Source organism: Lacerta agilis, chromosome 2, assembly GCF_009819535.1.
Source record: "Lacerta agilis isolate rLacAgi1 chromosome 2, rLacAgi1.pri, whole genome shotgun sequence".
Classification (NCBI taxonomy): Eukaryota; Metazoa; Chordata; class Lepidosauria; order Squamata; family Lacertidae; genus Lacerta; species Lacerta agilis.
In genome coordinates, this window is record NC_046313.1 from 4,468,562 (window position 1) to 4,486,559 (window position 17,998).

The 17,998-nt window shown below is 44.8% G+C and overlaps 1 protein-coding gene across 2 annotated transcripts in view; it reads left to right on the top strand.

Moving 5' to 3' along the window:
* KIF5A (kinesin family member 5A) overlaps window positions 1-17,998 on the top strand; it is a 57,347-nt gene that overhangs the window by 16,416 nt on the left and 22,933 nt on the right. For both annotated transcript variants that reach the window (XM_033137627.1, XM_033137635.1), the window contains exons 2-11: window positions 8,099-8,186; window positions 8,305-8,378; window positions 9,644-9,748; window positions 10,645-10,693; window positions 10,900-10,955; window positions 12,265-12,352; window positions 14,370-14,494; window positions 14,684-14,788; window positions 16,862-17,010; window positions 17,350-17,498. In XM_033137627.1, coding sequence (XP_032993518.1) covers window positions 8,099-8,186; window positions 8,305-8,378; window positions 9,644-9,748; window positions 10,645-10,693; window positions 10,900-10,955; window positions 12,265-12,352; window positions 14,370-14,494; window positions 14,684-14,788; window positions 16,862-17,010; window positions 17,350-17,498 — 988 coding nt within the window. The remainder of the gene's footprint in view (window positions 1-8,098; window positions 8,187-8,304; window positions 8,379-9,643; window positions 9,749-10,644; window positions 10,694-10,899; window positions 10,956-12,264; window positions 12,353-14,369; window positions 14,495-14,683; window positions 14,789-16,861; window positions 17,011-17,349; window positions 17,499-17,998) is intronic.

Here is a 17,998-nt window from a genome sequence, read left to right on the forward strand (position 1 = left end):
GAAGACAAGAGAGCTTGGATATACTTGCTTCCAGCAAGGCAGTGAGAATTAGTCAAGCACTGAATTATCTCATCACTATCAAACATCCCTGGGGGAATCGCATTGCTGTAAGTGATCTAAGTGCTTATTCCCGTTTTAGTGATTACAGGCCAGGTGATTCATTTGTGACCTTTTCCCTATGGGGTCTACCCCAGCCTGGAAATATAAGTAAGCGCCAGAAGCCCAAAGGAGCAGGAGAAGATGCTTCCCCAGCTGCTAACCTCCTCTGATGATCCCCATTGCTCTAAACCAAGAACTCTTGAAAATTTTCCAGTGGAAGACAGCAAAGAGGCTACAGAAGAGTTCAGCACATTGTAATGGTCTGAGGTAGCGCCTGCCTAGTATGGTGAGCTTTCTGGGCACTGTGTGTCTCCAAGCCACAGAAAGTTGGTGGGGAAGGTTATGCAACATCAGCCCTTGCCACTGGCTGGCTGGCTGGCTGGCTGGTAGTATGAAGCTTCTGGATTGGTCAGGCTTGCTGTAATTGCTGAGTGGCCTGGCTTTCAGCCCTTGCTTTTTTCAACGAAGAGTCGCACTACAGGCACCTGCTACATGAGGCTGCTTCCATCTCCTTCATTCACAAATCCATTTCATCACATTTCCACATTAATCTGTGTTTTTTTTAATTAAAAATACAACTTAAGTATGTATTTTGTTAGAAAATGCATATTTATATATGTATTTTATCTCAACGTATTTCTAAGGGTTGTAATCAAGTCCTACTCACAGCAGAACCGCTGAAATTAACAAACCTAAATTAGTCGTGTTCATTAACTTTTCTCACAGTGGCCAGCCAGATGCCCCAAAGGGAAGCCCACAGGCAGGACATGTGTGAAATAGCGCTCTCCTCATTTGCGATTCAGTGGGTCCACTCTTGAGTAGGATGAGCATTGAATACTACCCATTTTTAACATGGTGGGGAAGGCATTCAATGTCATGCACAAACATTTCCGCTTGCTTTGTGGAACAATACAACGCCTCGCAAGACGAATGCCTCGCAAGACGAAAAACTCGCTAGACGAAGGAATTCGTCCCGCAGACGAAGGAAGGCTGTCCCGCAAGACGAATTTGTCTATGAGGCTGCCTCACAAGACGAAAATTATTCGTCTTTTTTTCCCGTCTAGCGAAAGCGCGGCTGTCATTGCCGCTTCACTAGACGAAAAACCCTCTAGACGAAAATTTTCACAGAACGAATTATTTTCGTCTAGCGGGGCACCACTGTATCACCTCTTCTCCCCCATGCACACACCTGAGCCAATTGGGGAGGTGTGGACAGTGGCTCTGGAACCCTCTCCGGCACTCAGGGCGGGACGCTGAGGGGCGGGGCGAACCTCCCGGTGATGCATGTGCGACGTCCGTATGGAGTGTGCATGTGCGGCATCCCGTACGGGGTGTGCACGCGCAGTGACTGTACGGGATGCCGCACATGCGCACTCCATACAGCCTGCCGCTTGCACGACGTCCGTACGGGTTGTGCGTGTGTGGTATCGCGTACGGACTGCTCATGCGTGGCAGCCCGTACGGTCGCCGTGCAAGAGGCAGCCCATACAGCCAGAGCGGTGCCCATACTGACTGCGGGCGCCCTCAGCTGCTCTACAGCTGGAGGGAGGCAGGGGCCATCTTGTCACACACCCCCAGAGTGGCACCTGGGGCGGCCCGCCCCCTCCGCCCCCCACTTCGTACGCCCATGGGTGTGGAGGGAGGAGGGGGAGGGGAAAGCCTTGCTGTGCTAGAGGAAGGCTTTGCACAGGCTTTTGCTCGTGGGACCAGTTAACTGAATCCACCATTGCATGGGCATAGCCATGGGGGGGGCAGGCTGGCCCCCATCAATACAAATCAATACAAATCTGAGGTTCTGCCCCCCCCAAAAAAGCCTGCCCTCCCTAACAAAAATCCTGACTATGCCCATGCACCACTGGTACTTTCCCTTGAGCTGAGGACTATCACACTAGGATTAGGTACAGTGGTACCTCGGGTTATAAACGCTTCGGGTTACAAACTCTGCTAACCCGGAAACAGTTGTTCCGGGTTGTGAACTTTGCCCCAGGATGGGAACGGAAATCGTGCTCTGGCGGCGCAGCAGCAGCAGCGGGAAGGCCCATTAGCAAAAGTGCACCTCAGGTTAAGAACGGTTTCGGGTTAAGAACGGACCTCCGGAATGAATTAAGTTTGTAACCCAAGGTACCACTGTACTTGGATTCTGATGCCTGCCAAAATGTACCTGTGCTGCCTGAAAGGGGTCGTATGAGGCTCATGGGAAACTGCTTTGCTAAATTTCAGAGCTGGTAGGTGCAGGGGAGAGCTATAATAATAATAATAATAATAATAATAATAATAATAATAATAATAATAATTTTATTTTTTTATACCCCGCCCTTCCCAGCCAAAAACCGGGCTCAGGGCGGCTAACACCAATTAAAATCACAGCAAAAACATAAACACAATTTAAAATAACAGATTAAAATACAAATTTAAAAATTCAATATTAAAACTGCAGTCTCATTTTCAAATAACCCACCAATAAAAGAATGAAGCATAAATATCAAACAGAAACCAACCCAAAGGCCAGGTGGAACAGCTCCGTCTTGCAGGTCCTGCGGAAAGATGCCAAATCCCGCAGGGCCCTGGTCTCTTGTGATAGACTGTTCCACCAAGTCGGGGCCACTACTGAGAAGGCCCTGGCCCTAGTTGAGGCCAACCTAGCATCTTTGTTGCTCGGGACCTCCAAAAGATTATTATTTGAGGACCTTGAGGTCCTACACGGGACATACCAGGCACGCTGTCCTTTTGTCATTGATGCAGGAGTAGCTTGCAGAAGGGGCACTGTTGCTTACCAAGAGGGGCTGGCGCAGTGCAATTTCACCAGTGGAGCCAATCCAGTGCTCCTGCCAGTGCATTGGCACCAGGATGGCCTCCAAGTCATCTTGCCCTTCTTCTTCCCAGTAAGCATCAGCAGCCTACCTGCCAGGAAGCTACCTTAGCAGCTCTGCCCCACCCGGCAAGCCACTTTGGAAAACAGAGTATTTTCGTTCTTAACTCATGGGGTTTGTTTTAAATCAGGGGTGGGAATATTGTTGGACTCCAGTTCACATCACCCTCCCACCAGTGTGGGCAATGGTCAAGAATGATGCAATTTTTAGTCAATGTTTGGAGGGCCACAGAGTCTCCTATTCTAAAACATTCCTATTTACTAGGAATGGTCTAGAGGACTGTTCTTGTGAATCAGTATTGTCTTAGCTATCTGCATTGCTGGTTGTCAGATGCTAATTTTAGTGCCCTTCAAAAACTAAGCATCTGAGCTCTGCTTTGATGGTGGTGGGGGTTGTCTTGCTCTCAATAAGAGCGTAGCATGGGAGCATATTTCTAAAAAGCAAAATAAACTTTATTCATTTGATCGTATCTAATAATACAGGTTAGTGTATTAATCCAGGAAATGAAAGAAGAAGAAAAGTCAAGGCTTGTGTCAAGGTTGTGTGTATTCCACCACACTATTGCAGAATACAACATTGGGTGCAATGCACTATCCTGATATTTGCTGCATAAGCCCTCCCTCAAGCAAATTCTAGTCAAGCTCTTATGACTATGAAGATAGATAGATCTGAAAATGTGTGGGCGATGACTTGTGAAATCTTAGAAGCCAGAGCAGGGACTGGTGTCTTTAGACACCTTCTCATTGCTCTATGTGTTACATTGCTAGTTGATGCAGAAATAAATTATGCAAACTTGCTCCATTTTCACTCACAGAACTTTAGCATGTTTTGGTACAGAATTCCTTGTGAGTGCATTTTAGGAGGGGACACTAATTCCAGTTTCCAAAGTGGCAGGATGTGTACTGGAAGCAAAGGGAAACTCCTAAAAACATATTTCTTGTGATTCCTGAAAAGCAAGTGTGGGCACTCCCTGCAGTCCTCAGTGCATCTACTTTTAAAGATCTCAGTTTTTCTCCTAATCTAAATTTAATTATTTCTCTGACTCTCTTGCTAGCTGTAATGAAGGATTTTATTCTTTATTTGTTCTAGTCTAGACTATCTTTGTTTGGTACTGATATTTCAGTATAAATTAAATTTTTTCTGCATGAAGCAGCACAGCAGTTGGTTTGCACGTTGTGCCTCTTTAAAAATTATTGTTAACTGATCGATCAATCAATCAATCAATCTCTGATTAAGGGATTAGTTGGGGAAATAATTTCACAGATTCAAACTTCAATTAGAGTAGGACGATTGAGCTGTTCTCATTATTTCCTATTCCAGCTGCAAATGATTCCTAGAGGATAAAAAGGATTCCAGGATAAGGACTTACTGAAGGTTGGAGGATGGTTTCATCCAAAAACAGTGTCCCTAGGTTGTCATTTGTTATTAGAACTACTAAGATATGTGGATTTACAACTAAATGTAGCCCTGAAGATGACTAGACTCTTAGTCCTCAGCACATTTACTTGAACGCAGGGGGTTATGTTGGTATTGGAATCATGACCCTTCTGAAGCTTGGCACAGAACCAATTTGGCAGCTACATTATCAAGGTAATCATACGGTGCTGCTCTTGCCAGATCACAGCTGGAGGATCCTAGGTTTGAATGCTCCCTGCTATTTAAAACATCCTGCATGTAGAAAACTAGCATGTCAAGGGAAAATATTCAAACTTAGCCATGACATACTATACGTAGGGAGGTTTTCCCCTCTTATTCTGAATATGTTGGACCTGTCAAACTTGCAATCTTCCATCTACACCCTGAAACAGTATGTTCACATAGTTTGGCTTTCACATTTTACGGTACTCTGCTGGCTGAGAAACTGTGGACTGAGAAACAGGAAATGTGGGGTGAGTTGCAGTTTGCATGATGAAAGCAATCCACATTCTCAGTGCCAAATATTAGGTTGGGCTAATTGTTTTCTAGGCTTGTTGGCTTCAAGCAAGCTTACTTTCAAGTAAGTCTGCTTGTGATATTGCCTAAAGGGAGGGGGGGAAATCAACCTTTCTGATTGAGGGGGTAGAAATATAAGCAGATTTGAAAAAGCAGCGGAGAGCCTGCAAGAAGCTACAATGGGTGAGAGTATCCAAGCACTGCATGTTAGAGAATCCATTTTCTCTCCCTGCCTCCCCTGCCTTCATTGCTTTGACAAGGAAGTTGAAATGAAATCAGTGATTCACTCATCAGGCTGTAAATAATGAAGAGTTTTTCCCAGGCTAGTTAGTTGGAAGGGGGCTGTTATCTCAGCTCGTCTCAAGAAAATACGAGAGAGAGACATTGCACATACTTTTGTAAATCAAGAAATCTTTAATAAAAATACTTCCAGAAAGAAAGAAAGAAAACTGCGGGAGGCAGTGAAATATAGGCATGCCTGGCGTGCTCTGGTCCATGGGGTCACGAAGAGTCGGACACGACTGAACGACTGAACAACAACAACAACCCCCCTGGAAAAAAACCCTTCTTTCCCACGTTTATTTAAATAATGTTTCTCCTAAAAATAGAACAGAAGTCTTCTGTGTCCACAAAATGTGATAAGGAAAGGAAGCAGGTGCAGAAGAATGATATAAAATATTCTACTAAATTTGCAGAGAATGAAGTGTTTTCATGGGTTTGTGCTCAGATGGGACTGTGTGATGTTAAATGCTTCAGAGTCCATGGTCTCCAGGAATGAGTAAGTTGAAAAACTAAGCCCCCAGTGCAGACCAGACAAGCCAAGTGCAGCTACTTATGAGGTTTCTCATTGCATACAGGATCAGGCTCTCAACTTTCACCTGCCTTTCCTAGGTAGAACAATCACCTCTTCCCAGCTCATGCATCCCAAACCATCCTTGATGGCGCCTTTCCCAAGGCTTCAGTGTTTGTGGAGTGAAAAGTCTGGGGTTCTGCTGCTGGACCCTTTATAACATAGCCCAAGTCCACCCTCAATGGCCAGGTCCTCCCAAATCCTAGTGCAATATAGTTGGGGGAAACTGGGGAGGTCTCTCTGCAAATGTGGTAGTCTCAGTCTGAGTCTTTCCTTCTCCAGGAGGCCACTTACCACCTTCCCACTAGGCTATTTAAATTCCTGAGCCTCCATAGCCCTTCAGGAGGCCCTAGTGATGGCAGCTGCTCCCGTCGCCACCTTGCTTCTGCCTTTACTGACTGAGTAGCAGCAGGCTTGGCTCCTGGAGAGGCAGATTGGTGGCACCTTAAAGGGAAAGTCAGACAAATAACTTGCCCATGAGTGCATCTGTGCTGATGAGAAAACATCTGACTGGAGAGAAGAATAAGTGTCCAGTTGTCATGTGAAACAACTCCAAACAGAGAAACCAAACTTTTTAAAAGGCCCACTGCTGTTAAGCTTCTTCATTATTCTAGCTCAGTTTCAGTTCACGCACTCAGATTTTTAGTAACAATTGTGGCACCTTAAAGACTAACAAATTTATTACAGGTATATCATAAGCTTTCATGGACCACAGTCCACTTTTTCAAATGCATGAAGTGGTGTTCTGAGTTGAACACACACACACACACACACACACACACACACAAGCAACTCTTAACTTACTCAGGCTTACATTCCAGGGATCATGCCAAAAGGCAAAATTGTGTATAGTCAAAACAGAATGCATCAGATTGTTAAGCAATTACTGCACAGAAATACTTATGTACATGTTATCCTGCCACAAGTCGTAAGAACAGGAGAGTCTTGCTGGATGAGGCCAGTGGCCTATCTGGTCCAGCGTGTTGTTCTCGCAGTGGTCAATCAGATGCCTGTAGGGAAGCTTGCAAACTGAGCATGAGTGCAACAGCAGGTTGAAGTGGACTGAGTGCCCCAAAGAGCTAGTAAGATGCTCAAGCTATGGCTGTGCTGTAATCTACACAGGGTGGAGGAGCAGCATTGGTGCTGGGGAAGTATTACATTGCATGTGCCTGATTTTAAGAGTCATCTTTTGACAGTTCTTGAGAGAACCATATCAGAGCTACAGCAAATGGAGGGACAGAAGCCACTCCAAAGAGGCTTGGCGTAAAGAACAGCCATTAAATCTATGTTTAAAGGCATCTAGCAGTTGGACAGCTCCCTGTTCTCAGAGCTGTCTGTGCGCAAGGGCAGCAACTCAGCCAGTCCTTCCCATGTGGGCTCCTTGACACACGTCTTGTGGCCTGGCCTGGCTCCGCTGGACCCTTTCTGATGCATCAGGGAAGAGCTGCACACCCAGAGGATCATTTTGCACAAAAAACTTACCAGTTGTCAGAACCATAGTGTACTCTAGACCAGCCTTTCTCAACGTTGGATTCCAAACGTATGTTGTTGGACTACAAATCCCATCATCCCTAGCTAGCAGGACCAGTGGTCAGTGAAGATGGGAGTTGTCATTCAGTACTGTACTGAGGGAATGGGGGTTTTTAAAATCCACTTTTCTTATCCAAACTCTGTAAATAATTAGATCTCCCAGAGGCGAGCTGTGGTGTAATACTTTGGAAATTCCAAGGTAAGACTATCCAGGAGGAGTGGAAGAAATATGTATATAGTATGTATGTATGTATGTATGTATGTATGTGTGTATGTAATTATAGATCCCCTATACCTTCCATTGCATATGGGTGTCTAAATAAACAATGTAATCATAAACAGTAAATGGGAGGGGGGAAACATAAAGCATCTGAACAGCAGAATGATAAGCAAGAACCAAAATCAATCACAATTTAAATTTTCATAAAGCCCTCCCGTATCTAAACAGGTTCATAGTAAGGCGCTTAAAGATGTAACCTGCCAGCTTTCATGGGGCAGAGAGTTCCATAGCCTAGGTGCCACTGATAAGTCCTTGTCATGACATTTGGAAAACAAAAGTAGGGTTGGGAGGGCGGTTGTAGTAGGGGACCCTTTCATATTCAGGTCTGTGCAGATTTACTTGGGATTAAGGTACACTGGAGTTGAGTTTGCAAGAAAGAATGCATAGGATTAGGTTGCTGTTGAGCTGGTTGAGTATGGAAACAGAATAGGTGGACGGTGAGGTTTGGGCTGCGTGAGTTAGATGAAATGGGCATTTCCTATAAGCCTCTGGGTGTTCCTAGGTAGCCCCTGACCTCTCTTTTCTCTCCCCTTCTAGGGCAAGCCTTATGTCTTCGATCGTGTCTTCCCACCCAACACTACCCAGGATCAGGTGTACCATGCCTGTGCCATGCAGATTGTCAAAGGTTAGTCTGGGTATCAATAAAATGGCGGGCATTTGGTAGGAGTTGTATAAAGGGGCAGGAAGGGCGAGGCAGAAAGCCAACTGGGGAAATAAATGAGTCCTCTTTCTTTCTCTTGCAGATGTGCTGGCTGGGTACAATGGCACAATCTTTGCTTATGGGCAGACATCCTCGGGAAAGACTCACACCATGGAGGTGAGAAGGCATATAATAAAATATAATCTATATATATATAAATGTTCCCATTGCGTGCGCGCGCAACACCACCTTGCTCCGTAACCGCTGCACCAAACAGCATCAAGTTAGGACAAAGCGTAACATGACAATCGAGGAAGGATCTAGCATAATAAATTTTTTTATAAAACCACACCTGTCATGCCTAAAATATAGAATAAAGGCAAAAAAAATTGGCGCACACATTACGTGTCACCAGCAACAGAACTGAAGACTCCAACAGCATCCAATAGAAAGGCGGATTGCCTGTTGACGTCATCAGACCTGCGCCAAAAAGAAAACCCCGTCCACCATTTTATAACTGCCATCTGTAAGCACCCAAGGACTTTCTGACACAAACGGCTTAGTGGAAATGTGGAAAAAAGACGGAGCAGGAGGCAGGGCAGTTGCGGAAGAGGGGGGAGGAAAAAATGCGGGAGCAAAATAAGCCGAAGGCTGCCTGAGAGGTCGCAGTGAGTAAGACCAGCTCTGAGGGGATTTTGTCGCTGGGGTGCGTAATTTTGGGACTGGGATGGGGGAGAATGCTCTTTCTAATGGCGTAGAGCATGGGGCCAGTTAATTGTGAGGAGGGGGGTGTTTGTGGGGGGGTTTGCGCTTTTATAGTAAAAAAAAACCAGAGCAAGGCCCACAGTAGGCCTCCATAAAGTGGCCAGTGCCCTCACTTAAAATGGCCGCCGCAACTTTGCAAGATGAACACACACAGTCCCAAGTGATCAATACCACCGGACCGGCCCCTTGCTGACCCCTACTCTACAGGGACAGGGAAGAACGAAAACAGGAGCTTCCAGAATACTTTCGGGGTCAGAATTTAAAAAAGCAAAAAAAACAAAAACAAAAAAAACACAGCAACGTGTGGCCGGGCAGCTAGTATAATATAAGGCATGGAAAAAAACTAGGTCATAGCTAGGAAGCCACTGACAAGAAGGCCCTGTCATAAGGTCAAGAATCAAAAGTGGAATGGGGTGAGGGACCTGTGGCCCTCAAGATGGTGTTGGACTTCAACCCTCATCAGTCTTAGCTGGCATGGAGTTATGGGCATTGTAGTCCTGGGGTTGCAGTACATCAACAACATCTCAAGAGACACAGGTTCCCTACCCCAGTGGTAGGGGATCCTTGCCACCTTACCACCTGGAGATGGGACTATTTATCCCCCAAAAGCTAAAGCTTAGCTGTAAAACATTTGAGGAGATCCGTTTGGCTCATTCCTGATGTTTCTGTTCCTCCAGGGTAAGCTACATGACCCCCAGCTCATGGGTATAATCCCTCGCATTGCCCAGGACATCTTCAACCACATCTACTCTATGGATGAGAACCTGGAATTCCACATTAAGGTCAGAGGCATACGGAATAGCAGTGGGGCCAGGGGTATGGGCAACAGTGGTGGGTACTGGGAACAAAGGATCTGTATTTTCAATGGGTGGGATGCTCAAATGAGATCCAGGGAAGAAGGGCTCTTAGTCACACTTACCACCCCACCCCCACTTTTCAGACACTGGTCTGTGCTTAAAAGCTCTGTGTCCGTGTGTGTGTCCGTGTGTGTGTGTGTTTAGCTTTCCCCTTGAAAACCCACTTTGTAGTGCTCAGTTGGAGTAAATGCCAATTTGGGTTTTCCATGGGTGACTGTTTGCTCTGATTCAGCTTTAAAGAACAGGTTTTCATGGGGAAAGCTCTGGAGCAACAGCAACCACAAAAGCAGGGGTGCTTGGGCATGGAGCTTTTAAAGCATGGACCTTTGTCTGGAAAGAGTGGAGCAAAAGGTAAGTGTGGATAAGCCCTCAGTTCCACAGCACTGTTGTATTTAAAGAGGCTATAAAGGTCAGGACTGAACAAGAGGACCAGTCATCAACCACAGAGCTCAGGCTCCCCCTCTGTTTCTCACAGAATTGTTGGCAGTTTCATCCACACCCTACATGTAAAGCATATGGCATCCCCCAAAGAATCCTGGGAACTGTAATTTGTGAAGGATGCTGGGAATTGCAGTTCTGTGAGGGGTAAACTACAACTCCCTGGATCCTTTGGGGGAAGTCAAGACTGCTCAGAAGCGGCATAAATGCTTTAGATTAGATGTATGGTGTGGATGTGTGACCAGAGTGTATTACTTATTCTCACTTTGAGCACTGTGATTCTTAGAAAGGTATGCGTTCACAAGGATGATAACTGAGGGAAAATTGAGGACCCCCACATCTTTATGTCTGTTCTGTTTACTTACTCTCTCTCCCCATCCCAGGTTTCCTACTTTGAAATCTACTTGGACAAAATCCGTGATCTGTTAGATGGTGAGTTATCACCAGGGATGTTGAGGGGAAATGGTACGAACACGGCATTGCACGCTAGGAGTAAAGGAGAAGGGCTTGATAGAAAATAGTGACATGGGGTGGGGGGATTCTGTCAGGGGCGCTGGCCCTGGTGAAGGACTGAAGTGAAATGTATGTTCCTGGGTCAACTGGGCCCTCTTTGAATGATCTCCTCTCCTTGCCCATAGTGACCAAGACCAATCTTTCCGTTCACGAGGACAAGAACCGGGTGCCATTTGTGAAGGTGAGATTCATGGGAAAGTGTCACACAGGGCACACTCCTGGCCAGAATGGAAGGGAGAGAGCACTAGTGGCCTGAGTGTTGCGTCTGGCCAGTGGTTACCTCAGGGATGCATTTTCAAGCTTTGGATGGGGAGGCAGGATTTACAGTAAGATTCAAAGGCTTGTGCTTGGATACATCCAAGTTTAAGTTACAAAAAGGCAATGTGTTTTAAAAGCAGTTATTGTGCTGCTGGTCATTAAAAAAATCTCATAATAACTAGAGGTGTAGATACTTTTGTATAATTACCATGATCTAACCATTTTGTGGGGTAGAAAAGCAGTCCCCACAATTTTCTCCCTTTGTGTATATCCTAAGGCAGGGGTCAGCAAACTTTTTCAGCAGGGGGCCGCTCCACTGTCTCTCAGACCTTGTGGTGGGCCAGACTATATTTTGGGGGGGGGGGGGATGAACGAATTCCTATGCCCCACAAATAACCCAGAGATGCATTTTAAATAAAATTTTAAATAAAAGGACACTTTCTACTCATGTAAAAACACGCTGTTTCCCGGACTGTCTGCGGGCCAGATTTAGAAGGCGACTGGGCCGCATCCAGCCCCCGGTCCTTAGTTTGGGGACCCCTGTCCTAAGGCTTCCTGCCCCAACTTGTGATGAACTCCAGCTCCCATCATCCCTTGCCATTGGCCACACTGGCTGGGTCTGATGGACATTATTATCCTAAAAAATGCAGAAGGGAACTAGTTTAGGGAAACCTACCCTAGTGTAGGGAAACTTGCCGTTTAGGCGTATGTGACACAAAACCACAAACCGCCCTTATCAGAAAGACCATGCACCAACGTGCACCGTGCCTACTGGGGTACTGCCCTTATCAGGAAGAACATACACCACGCCTATTGGGCGCGGTAAACATCGCATACACACAGGCCCATTGATCTACGTAGACATAGCATGTTAAGCTACGTAAGCAAGTATGAGTCCACCCTACCCATATATGGCACTTCCGTATCCCTGGCTGATGCAATCATGTAGTCCAAATATGGTGAAATGTTCCTGTGTTGCTGCCCCATAAATAAAAGCTCCTGCAGCCCTTGAATCATCAGACTCTTTCAACCCACACCGGTGTGAGACTGATCATTTTCGCACATGACGAGCAGGATCTCGTCACCCTAGGGCATCTGTCTATGGCCAGGAGGCAGGGGAAGCTGCCCAGATGGACAGTTGAGCTGCATGAGGCATGGTGGTGGTGGCGGCAGCATGAGGTCAGCAGCATCATATATACTATGACAAATGCCCTTTTCTTCTTCCCCCTCAGGGCTGCACTGAGCGCTTTGTTTCAAGCCCTGAAGAAATCCTGGATGTCATTGACGAGGGGAAATCTAACCGCCATGTGGCTGTTACCAGTGAGTTCTGAGAAATAAAAATGGGCCGGAGGGATTATGGTGGTGTGGTTGGGTGAATGGGGAGCTCTGAACTAGCTCAGTACTACTTGATTGTTTTAATCAAACCCCTCAGTGGTGTCTGCCATGGCAGGCTGGCTACATGCAGTTTGGTGGGTTGCAAGTCATTACAGACATGGTCTGTATCCCAGGAAACACTGGGATAATACTATGCTCATGCTAAGAGAAGGCCTGAGTGAGTTGGGCTCAGGTTTCAAGGCCCTGCCCTGAGGGAGGTGTATGAAGCAGAGAGAGCTACTCCTAATAGATTCTCACACTTTAATAAACAAAAGCCACGTTCACAGCATACATTTAAGACACTATGATGCCACTTTAAACAGCCATGGCTTCCCCCCAAAGAATCCTGGGAGCTGGAGTTTATTAAGGCTGCTGCATGTTCTTAGGAGATCCCTATACTGTATTTCCCTCACAGAAGGGGAATTATCTGTGAAGAGGAACTGAAAAATGTAGTTCTGGGAGGGGAACAGTGGTCTCCTAACAAACCTCCACACAGCAGACTGCAGGAACCAGAATTCTTTGGAGTAAGCCATGAAGGTTTAAAGAGGTATCACTATGCTTTAAATATCAGGTGTGAACATAGCCCAGAACCTTCCAGACATCCTTTTTATTGTGAGTTCATGATTATTTTTCCTCAGAACGCTATTGGGGTGGTCAAATGTGACCCCTTTTTCAAAACTGTTGGTGCAGGAATGGCTATTGAACCCTTTTAAATCTGTGACATGGAAATACCCTTTCTGCTCCAGTGTCTCAAACACAGGAAAATAAAAATTACCAGGAATTAAATATGACTTCTCTATTTACTTATTTATTTTTTAAAAAACTTGAGCCTGGTCATGGAAATGAAGATGGCAAATTTCAAATGTCTGAGATGTGGAGCCTGAGATGCAGACAGTATTGTTTATTCATTCACTTATTACATATATATCTTGCCTTTCCTCAAAGGAGTGAACACGTCTCTCTCCACAATTTTTTCCTCACAACAATCCTGTGACATAGTTTAGGCTGAGAGAAACTGATTAGTCTGAGGTCACCCAGCAAGCTTTATGACAGTTAGCGTGAGGTCACCCAGCAAGCTTTATGACAGAGTGCTAATGTGAATCTGGGTCTTCGCAGTGCTAGTCTGACACCCTAACCTCTGGGCCACATTAGCTCTCAGTCAGAAGTGATGGATGATAGTAAGTGGTGCATGAGACTCTTAATCTCAGGTTTGTGGGTCCAAGCCCCAAATTGGGCAAAAGATTCCTGCATTTCAGGGGGTTGGACTTGACCCTCGTGGTCCCTTCCAGCTCTACAATTCTATGATTCTATATGGAAAGGATGGAGGTTCCCACCATGGACTTTGGGATAAAGAGGGCCAGCGAGCTAGACTGTGATTAGTAAGTAACATAGCAGGGAGCTGTAGTGGCAATGGGGCTTCTGTGTAACATCAGTGCTTTGGGAAGGTGTGTTCCGACTTCTCTGAATTGCAGCCAAGTCTTAACAGAGTCTCTAATCCAACTGTGAAGTCATAAACAACAATATTGCTGCACCCTAGAGGCAGTGTGTGGTGTTGCAGCCTCTTGCTGCCAATCATGCCTAATCCACAAAACCATAGCTGTCAACTTTTCCCTTTTCTTTTGAGGAATCCTATTTGTCAGAACAGTATGATGAGCCTTTGGCTTGATTCATCAGGGCTCCCTCATGTTCATTTCATTCTTCTCCCTGGTCAAATGGCTCTTTGAGTGGTTTCCCCCCAATGCATTGACATCTGTTTTGTCCAGAGACCACAGTGAAAAAGACACAAGTGTGTGTACAAACAATTGGGTAATAACAACTATTTAATTGAATACTACCCTAGGCCTAGATAGGCATCGAGTTGGGGTATTTATCCCCCAGTGCAGGAAATCCCTGCTCATAATTTCCCTATAGGGAACCGGCTTGGTTCTAGCGCTCCCATGTTCTCACTGTTTTGCCCCTGCAGACATGAATGAACACAGTTCCCGCAGCCACAGCATCTTCCTCATCAACATCAAGCAGGAGAACATGGAGACTGAACAGAAACTGAGTGGGAAGCTTTACCTGGTGGATCTGGCTGGCAGTGAGAAGGTGCTGGGGTTTTTTCAAGGGGGTGTAGGTGCCAGGTGTCCCTGGCCCAGTTGTAGAGTCAGGCAAGGTCTAATTTCTCCCATAAACAAAAGATTTAGCTGTCCCATGTTGGATATCTATACAGATCCCAGCAATGCCTGAAATAATTATCTTCAACACAGTAATCAAGCTTCTTCTTTTTCCTGGCAGGTCAGCAAGACTGGAGCTGAGGGAGCTGTCCTGGATGAGGCCAAGAATATCAACAAGTCCCTGTCGGCGCTTGGCAATGTCATCTCTGCTCTGGCTGAGGGCACGGTGAGCTCTGGCTCCTTGGGATACAATAGCTTTGCACTGTTTAGACTGGAACACCAAACACATGAAACTGTTGTGTCTGAGCATGTTCAACCTAGCCTTAAATAGAACAAAATAGAGCAACATACAACTCAGGAAGGCAGGGCAGTGGTGCTTACCTGACCTCCTGTTACCTGCCTCACTGTGTCGTCCTGGGAGGGACGAAGCGGTGGAGAGTTTGGTGAGGTGCAATTGCATCTGTGGAAGTACCAGATTGGCCTCACCAGCATGTGTGCACCATGCTGACCTTGCCACCACCTCTTCCCTCCTCCTCCTCTCCCTACCAGTACACTGCAAGGACTTGGATAACAGGAAGTAAGCTAAGGCACCTCGTGGACCACTGCTGCATACATCCTATAAGCTCTCCACAAGAGACTTGTATATCGAGCAGGTTGTTATTAGAGCTCTGAGAGTTTCCCACAGAAACAAACAAACAGAACCTATCCTGTGCATTTTCAGAGGTAAGTGTGTAAATGTGGAGGCAAAATGTGTTGTATTCAGGCACAGAAAAAGAACAGTGGGCAGTCTCCTTAACTACAGCCCAGCTTTCAGATGCCCACTTAGACCAGGATAAACCCTGCTGCAGACTTTTGTTGGGAGCTCTGTCAGAGAGCTGTATATAACCTAGTTAGTTAGTTAGTAAGTAAGTAAGTAAGTAAGTAAGTAAGTAAGTAAATAAATAAATAAATAAATTCACCAACATTTGTACAAAGCCTAAATTTAGTAGTCAAGGTTTAACAGACAAAGCAGCAAACTAGTTAAGATCCAGCATCAACAAGGTGTTATATCATTAAATCTCTGAATTATTATCTGAAGGTAATTGGAAACCTAACCAATATACAAGTGGATGTTATCTTGAATTGTCTCTCAGCAGCAAAAATATTGATACCATGATATTTGAAGAGAGCACATATGCCTTCCGTTAACTGGGAAACAGCAAGAATGTGAAAATTAACTGATTATGCAATGTTTCAAGAGGGAATGTTCTCCACCATGGATTCATAGCAAAGGCAGCAGGTGCTTGTGAGATTTAGGGTATAGAGGTTCTACAGTTAGACTGCAACAAAACATTGTAGTTAAGGAGTGCTCAAGTTCACTGTCATAGTCAGCCATACCTTCCATCAGAATATGCCATGCCATTCCCCCCCAACCCATTTTTCCACATGCACCCACCCACACCCAATGTCATTGAGCATTCTATGGCCACTGAGCACATCATTGGGCTATTTGTGGGGAGTTCCCCCTTAGTATACGTATTCTATTAAAAAAACCCAAATAAATTAAATTCTGCAAACCTTTGATTCTCCCAAACCTGTTGATCCCTCTGTCTTGTGTATGGACTGGCACTTTGAGATCACTATGAATATACAATCCTAGAATTTTAGAGTTGGAAGGAACCCAAGGGTCATTTAGCCCAACCTCATGCAATGCAGGAATCTCAACTAAGCATCCATGACAGATGGATATATTTTTGCTTAAAAACCTCCATTGAACAATGATTACTGGTCAACAACTATAATGAGCTAGCAGTTTCATACCTGATGTTGTTTGGGTATCCTAAGAAACAAAAAATCACATTGCCATTTTGAAACCAATGGTTAAATTCAGTGCAGTTTTGAAAGGTTCTGCCTTGCATCTTGATTTAAAATAGTTCCCAATTGTATACAAATATAGATGAAAACCTGCTGTTTTATCTCAGGAACCATCATGCAAACTTTGGGTTACAATTATCTTAAGAGGTTTATTCAAATGCATATTGAATAAACAAAAAAGCAACTTTCCAAAATATATACTGTAGTAGATTAACTACCGTATTGGCCAGAATATAAGCCGCTCTTTTGGTTGAGAAATATCCAAATGTTTATGGTTAAATTTATATTCAGTAGTCGATAGATTCCAAAATGACTTGGGTAAAATGAATTTTCCTTTCCCTTCTAAGAGGGTGCCGTGGAGTGTTTTGGGGTGTCTGGTGGCCAGTTTTGCCAGGGAATGAATACCGGTAAGTCAAATGTGCCTGCTTCATATTGTCTTATGCAGAAGAGCTACGTGCCCTACCGGGACAGCAAAATGACTCGCATCCTCCAGGATTCCCTTGGTGGAAACTGCCGCACGACCATGTTCATCTGCTGCTCACCTTCCAGCTACAATGATGCCGAGACCAAATCTACACTCATGTTTGGACAGAGGTAAACTACCTAGCCACATCCTACTCCTTTCATTGAGTTCTGTTGCAGGGAAATACAAAAAATGAATGTTGCTGAAAAAGTTGCAAGTCTTTGAAACTCACAGAGTTTTTCTTCAGGCACAGGGAATTTAAGAGCAAAAGATTGGGGGAAAGTAGATTTTTACATGGCAAGGCAAAATTCCTAATCACTTGGAATATATGGGGTATGCACCACAGCTGGAAATTATCTAGCAATAATTCCCTCTCTGCCGGGAGCCCTGTATCTCTGTGAAGGGTATTTGGCATCCCTAACACAATTATCTGCGTAAAGGCTCTGACACTTAGTTCTGCCCCACTGCAGGGCCAAGACAATCAAGAATACAGCATCGGTGAATCTGGAACTGACAGCTGAGCAGTGGAAGAAGAAGTTTGAGAAGGAGAAGGAGAAGAACAAGGTCCTAAAGGAGACAATTGCCAAGCTGGAGGCTGAGCTAGGGCGCTGGCGCAATGGTGAGCAGGAAATCTGCAGGCTGTGTTTGGATTGCAGTTCAATCTAGTCTGTTGCATCTTTTTAAGAAAGCATGGGACTTTCTTTTTTTATAATGCTTTTTATTAGTTTTTTTACATTTTACAAATTGTTCCATTTCTTACTAACAAATAACAGACACACACACAAAATTAAAGAAAATAGGAAAATAATAAAAAGGAAGAACATACATACGTCCATAAATCCATAAGTTCTTAAAAGAAAACTTAAGCTACCAAATTCTTAATTTCCAATTACTTAGCTTTCCCAATAAACTTCTGTCTTCCTCAATGAGGGTCTGTCTTATCTTTTTGATAATCATCTTCTTTGGTCATTTCCCCATTTCTTCTGTTATCTATATGCTATACTTATAATCTGTCTTGTAACTTGCAAAATTTAATCAAAGCATGTCCAGGTTTTGACTTGGGGACAATTTTTTAAAAATATTCTTTATAAATTTCCCATTCCTTTTTGAACTTTTGGT